The sequence below is a fragment of the Micromesistius poutassou genome (assembly GCF_964030765.1).
Source record: "Micromesistius poutassou genome assembly, contig: SCAFFOLD_5916, whole genome shotgun sequence".
In the NCBI taxonomy this organism is placed as follows: domain Eukaryota; kingdom Metazoa; phylum Chordata; class Actinopteri; order Gadiformes; family Gadidae; genus Micromesistius; species Micromesistius poutassou.
The window spans coordinates 7,501-13,639 of NW_028179434.1; the positions used below are offsets into that span (position 1 = coordinate 7,501).

The window sequence follows — 6,139 nt, forward strand, 5'->3', positions numbered from 1 at the left end:
CACCACCCGACACCACTAGATACCTCAACACCACCCTAACCACACTCTATACCTGACACCACTGGACACCTCAACACCACCCTAACACCACTCTATACCCCAACACCACTCTATACCCTAACACCAACCTAAAACCACTCTATAGCCCAAACCTCCTCTGTTTGTGTGTGTGTGTGTGTGTGTGTGTGTGTGTGTGTGTGTGTGTGTGTGTGTGTGTGTGTGTGTGTGTGTGTGTGTGTGTGTGTGTGTGCGTGCGTGCGTGCGTGCGTGCGTGCGTGCGTGTGTGTGTGTGTGTGCACATTTGTGGTCTGTGTCCATTTTATACAAGAGCATGATCTGAACTGTGTTTTTGTAGAAAAGGTTAATAAAACATGATTATACAATCAGGCTCAGCTTCAAGTTTTCCGCTTGCAAAGGTGATTAGGCTATATACATAAAACTACATCGCAGTAACCAAATCCATTGCAATACTACTAAGCCTACTATGTATGACTAAATATGTAACACGGTGAAGTAACCAACTGTACTTCAGTTTTAACCGGCTAGCACTAAATTAAATCCGAATACAATTATTCATCCTTAGCGACACTTTATTTTGAAGCTTCAGTGTGAGGGGGCGGAGCCACAAATCATAACACGGAAGTCTCCTTTGCTTTACGTGCGGCGTCACAGACACGCGGTGAGTCCCCTAGAAAATCGCTCTTTAAATAAAGACATACTATCTATATCTGTGTATAGATAGATATTATAGCTATATCCATATCTATATATATATTATATTATGCCATATTCGAAGTCTAGAGTTTCTTTGATTTGTTCATATGGAGTTGTTGAATTGGGAATACAATGCCTCACCATGACTCGCACTCAGCCCAGTCCGCCCAGTAACGGTTACATCAGTCATCTACTCGTTATAGTCAGCTACTGGTTCTAATGGGAGCTGCCCAGAACAACCACTTTGCCACTGGTTCTAATTGGAGCTGCCCATTACCACCACAGTCTGCTGCCGACTCTACTGGGAGCTGCCCAGTACAACCACAGTCTGCTGCTGACTCTACTGGGAGCTGCCCAGTATAACCACAGTCATCTAGGCAAGGCAAGGCAACTTTATTTATATAGCACTTTTAATACACAAGGCAGACTCAAAGTGCTTCACATATAAACATTGTAAAATAATAAAATAAAGTAAAAAAGGTTGTTGAGGTAGGAATAAAATAAAATAATAAAGTTAAAAAAAAGTAAAATAGATAGAAAATAAAGGCAAAGTTAAAAAGGCATTTTAGAAATTGCTGGTCCTTACCCACGTCGGGACTCCAACCCGACCTTAAGGAACTTGGTCCTCACCCACATCGGGACTCTAACCCGACCTAAAGGAACTTGGTCCTTTCTCTGGGACTCCAACCCAGATTCTAGGACTCTAACCCAGATTCTAGGACTCTAACCCATGACATCAGCTTGTTCAGCATTCTAAACAAGCTGTAGTTGCCTTAGAGTTTTTTTTCGGGAGACCTGTAAGGAGACTATTGCAGTTATCAAGCTTGCTAGTGATAAAAGCATGTACAAGTTTTTGTAAATATTCGGTAGACATGAGCCCTCTATGTCTTGTTACGTTTTTAAGGTGATAATATGCAGATTTTGTAACAGATTTGATGTGACAGTCGAAATGCAAATCTGAATCCATGATAACCCCTAGATTTCTGGCTTTGATAGAGGTTTTCAGGGACAGAGAGTGAAGGTGTTGGGTTACTTAAGCCTTAGCACCAAATACAATTATCTCGGTTTTGTCCTCATTTAGTTGAAGGAAATTTCGGCACATCCAGTCTTTGACTTGCTCAATGCACTGGCACAACAGATCTATGGGCTGATAGTCATTTGGTGATAGCGATACATAGATTTGCGTGTCATTAGCATAGCAATGATGGTCAATATTGTTATTTTGCATGATTTTCCCTAGTGGGAGCATGTAGCCCATGTCCTAAGATCGAACCTTGTGGGACTCCACATGTCATGTTTGTTGATTCTGAAACAAAGTCGCCAATGGAAACAAAGTAGTTCCTATTTTGTTGGTAGGACCTAAACCAATTTAAGACTGTGCCTGAAAGCCCCACCCAGTTTTCTAATCTGTCCAAAAGTATTGTATGGTCTACAGTGTCGAATGCAGCACTGAGGTCTAGTAGCATTAGTATTGAGATTTTGCCAGAGTCGGATGTCGTTTACAACTTTAATAAGGGCGGTCTCGGTGCTGTGAAGGGGTCGAAATCCAGATTGGAAGGTGTCATAGCAACCAGTTGATGCCAGGAAGTCACTAAGTTGCTGGAGGACAACTTTCTCAATGATTTTACTTATGAAGGGTAGATTTGATATTGGTCTGTAGTTGTTAATAATAGTGGCATCTAGTGGTTATAGTCTGGAAATTATTTTTTTATTTTTTAGAGCTGCCCAGTACAACCACAAACTTATGCTGGTTGTACTTGGCTACTAGTTATACTGGGATCTGCCCAGTGAAACCATTATTATAGTAAAGGAGAGTCAGGTCTGACAGGGGAGGTAGGGCTGAACAGTTTTCAACCCCTCAAAAGGACAGGCCAAAGATGCACCAAACATAGCCATTATTTAACACCTATAACTAGCAGTACACCAATCACACTGTGACACTATGGTGATTTATTTAGACTTTCCTTCACAAAATGAAACCAATTATATAAGGCTATACAAGCTAGCTCTAATAGTACCACTACTAAATACTTATTGTTGTTCCTCAGCAGGTGTTGCAGTGAATTGTGGGTAATGGACATTGACGAGCTGCTCTCCTTCCTGACTCCGGAAACACGTCCGGATGTCAAAGGTCATGCCACCGAGTACTTCTTGGGCCTGTCTGGAAACAGGTGTGTGTGCGTGTGTGCAGAGGGTTAGTGTGTGTGTCTCACATGTAGTTTGTAATTATGAATTGTACATGCCTAAAGAAGAACATATTGTAAAAAAAAAGTGATGGACAACAGAAATCCTTAATTTTCCTCTAATTACCGTTGGGGAGGTGGGAGAGGACATTATGGAGGGGCGTGATATCCCCATGGTTATCACCAACGGCAACTTTGTGATACTTTTTTTAAGCTAACAGCGTTGTGTATGAGCGCTATGATGAGCGATGTTGTGTATGAAATGCACCACAAACCATGGTGTTATTATGCTGCGAGTGTCTGAGAAGCTAAAGAAGCTAATCCTCCTCTTCATCAGGGAGGGCCTGCTCCACTTGCTCAGTAACCCTGACCTCCTGGTGGCCCTCTCCTCCCTGACCTCCGACCCCTCCAACGCCATCGCCAAGGACTGCTACCTCATCCTCATCAACGCTTCTGCAGACGAGAAGCTGCACCAGGTGATGAACTACTTCCTCTCTGCCTGTTTCCTGTAGGCCACTTCCTGTTAGCCTTAGTAATTCCTGTTAGATACTAGTTAGTGTTGACAAACTTGTATAGGAATCTCTTTCTGGATTAAGAAGTAGATATATTATTAGTATATAATTGAGAGCATACACACAAACATTGTTTACTTTTCCCCTCTTTCATTGGCTCTTAGGGAAATGTTTCTTTCTTGGGAAAGTGCTGATACAAACCGCCGGGCTGCTGCGTTATTTACATTCTCCCCAGTAGAAGTGCTTTCTCTTTGTGAGCTTTTTGTGGGAGTTTATGAGAAAGCGTGGTTCACTTATTTACTCCTGTGGTGTGTGGTGTGGCGGCCTGGCTTAGCGCCGGCTGCAGGCGGGGGAGTGGGGCGGCGGCTCAACAGGGAATCAGCCGCAGCTGGTGGAGAAGAGCATGATGAGGACAGAGGACATAAATCCTGACGTGGTGGTGTTCTCTCTCTCTGACAGTGAGGCATGGTCCTACTCCGCGGTCTGCGTCACACGATTGCGGAAACATTTTGTAGTAGATCATTTAAACGTGTTGTTGTAGAAGCCACGCCCAGATCCGGATCAGCTAGGCTTGGTTCTTGGTCAAATCATCTTGTAACTCCGACTGCCAAGTAAGGCCATGCCTCACTGTCAGAGAGAGAGCACAACACCACGTCAGGATATATGTATGTCCTCATGCTCATCTCCTCCAGCTGCGTCTGATGCCCCGGTTGACGCTAAGCCACGCTCCCCCACACCACATCTATGTTGCGCACCATTTAGGGAACATGTATCTGGAGTATTCACTGGAACTCCATTGGCGCTGTGGGAAATCGGTGTAAAGAAAGCATAGTCCTAATCAACCTTTGTGCTGACCGAAAACCGCTATGCATCATGGTATCTAGTGAGGAAATAAGTGTGAGGAAATAATCAGTTGCACACTTGTATGGTGGATTGTGGATATAAGTAGTGCACTATGTAACCAGATTTGTCTGGACACTACAATACGGTGACACCCTCAGTAGTGCACCGTAGTGTGTGACACACACACACACACACACACTCAGTAATTATAAGGTCCCTCTGTCTCTATTTCACCCGTCTCTCCCCCCCCCCCTCTGTCTCCAGGTGTTGGTGAATCGAGCCAATGTTCTTCCAGGGCTGTTGAAGAACCTCCAGGATCCACAGTTCATGTTCACAGACCAGATCTGCACCATCCTCTCCAACCTGACCCGCCACCAGCCCACCTGCAACACTGTCTCCAAGGTGGGTGTACCCCCAAACCCTCCACTAGGTGGGTGTACCCCAAAACCGTCCTCTAGGTGGGTGTACCCCCAAATCCTCCTCTAGGCGGGTGTACCCCCAAACCCTCCTCTAGGCGGGGGTCACCCCCAAATCCTCCTCTAGGTGGGTGTACCCCCAAATCCTCCTTTAGGTGGGGGTCACCCCCAAACCCTCCTCTAGGGGGTTGTACCCCCAAACTGTCCACTAGGTGGGGGTCACCTCCAAACTCTCCTCCAGGTGGGTGTACCCCCAAACCCTCCTCTAGGTGGGTTTCTGGCGTCAATAGTAGTCTACTTCCTGTTTCCTTTGCAGGTGATGCTGCAGCAGGAAGTGAGCGTGGCCCAGTTGGTGGACATGTTCTGTACTGAAGGGTTCAACAAGATGGCATCACTGCACTACCTGGGCCCCCTGCTGTCCAACCTCAGCCAGGTCCCCGACGTCCGGGCCGTCATGCTGGACCCACACAGGTCTGATGTATTAACGCTGTGATAATGATATGATAGTGATAATGATGTGATAGTGATGTGGTAATGAAGCACACACCCATCATGGACCCACACAGGTCTAAAACAATGTTTAATAATAATGTGATAATTATATTATATTGATGTGTGTGTGTGTGTGTGTGTGTGTGTGTGTGTGTGTGTGTGTGTGTGTGTGTGTGTGTGTGTGTGTGTGTGTGTGTGTGTGTGTGTGTGTGTGTGTGTGCGCGCGCGCACTCTAGGTGTGTCATCAAGAGATTGTTGCCATTTCTCAGCTACAAGGAGTCGGCCACCAGGAGGGGAGGAGTCATCGCAACGATACGCAACTGCTGCCTCGACCACAGTAACTCACTATTATACTCACTATTACACTACACACTCTAAGTCACTCACTATTATACTACACACACCATAATATACACGCTACATACTACAATACAACTGCTGCCTCCACTACAGTAACTCACTATTATACTCACTATTATACACACTATACACATACAACAATACATAGGTGATGATGTCGTTCTGTGCAGTGTGTCATGATTGGATGGGGAGTGATGATGTCATTCTGTGCAGCGTGTCATGATTGGCTGCTGGGTGACGATGTGGACGTGCTTCCATTCCTCCTGCTGCCACTGGCCGGACCAGAAGAACTCAGTGAGGAGGAGAACGAAGGTACACCTCCTCTTCTAGATCTACCTCCTCCTCCTATATCTACCTCCTCTAGATCTACCTCCTCCTTTAGATCTACTTCCTCCTCTAGATCTACCTCTTCCTCCTATATCTACCTCCTCTAGATCCTCCTCTATATCTACCTCCTCCTCTAGATCTAAGTCCTCCTAGATCTACCTCCGCTAGGAATATCCTCTGTTCTCAAACTAGGTCACACTGAAACCGTCTTAAACTTCTTCTGGGTCTGGGCCGGTCTTCATTGTCTGTGGTTTCAGGACTTCCCGTGGACCTCCAGTACCTCCCTGATGAC

General features: G+C 45.5%; 2 protein-coding genes across 2 annotated transcripts in view; both read left to right on the plus strand.

The window, feature by feature from the left end:
* LOC311372839 (CMP-N-acetylneuraminate-beta-galactosamide-alpha-2,3-sialyltransferase 2-like) overlaps nt 1–342 on the plus strand; it is a 6,790-nt gene extending 6,448 nt beyond the window's left edge. Inside the window, exon 8 of the mRNA XM_084489788.1 lies at nt 1–342. This exon is cut by the window's left edge and continues 1,162 nt beyond it. The gene's annotated coding sequence lies outside the window, so the exon portion shown is untranslated.
* A 420-nt stretch (nt 343–762) lies between these two features.
* On the plus strand, nt 763–6,133 carry LOC311372838 (protein HGH1 homolog; the record flags this gene model as incomplete). The annotated part of the gene is made up of 8 exons (XM_084489787.1): nt 763–1,096; nt 2,766–2,885; nt 3,235–3,373; nt 4,517–4,654; nt 4,985–5,139; nt 5,397–5,497; nt 5,734–5,832; nt 6,105–6,133. Coding segments are annotated over exons 2-8 (759 nt in total), but the record flags the coding sequence as incomplete, so codon positions are not given.
* Nucleotides 6,134–6,139: the final 6 nt, after the last annotated feature.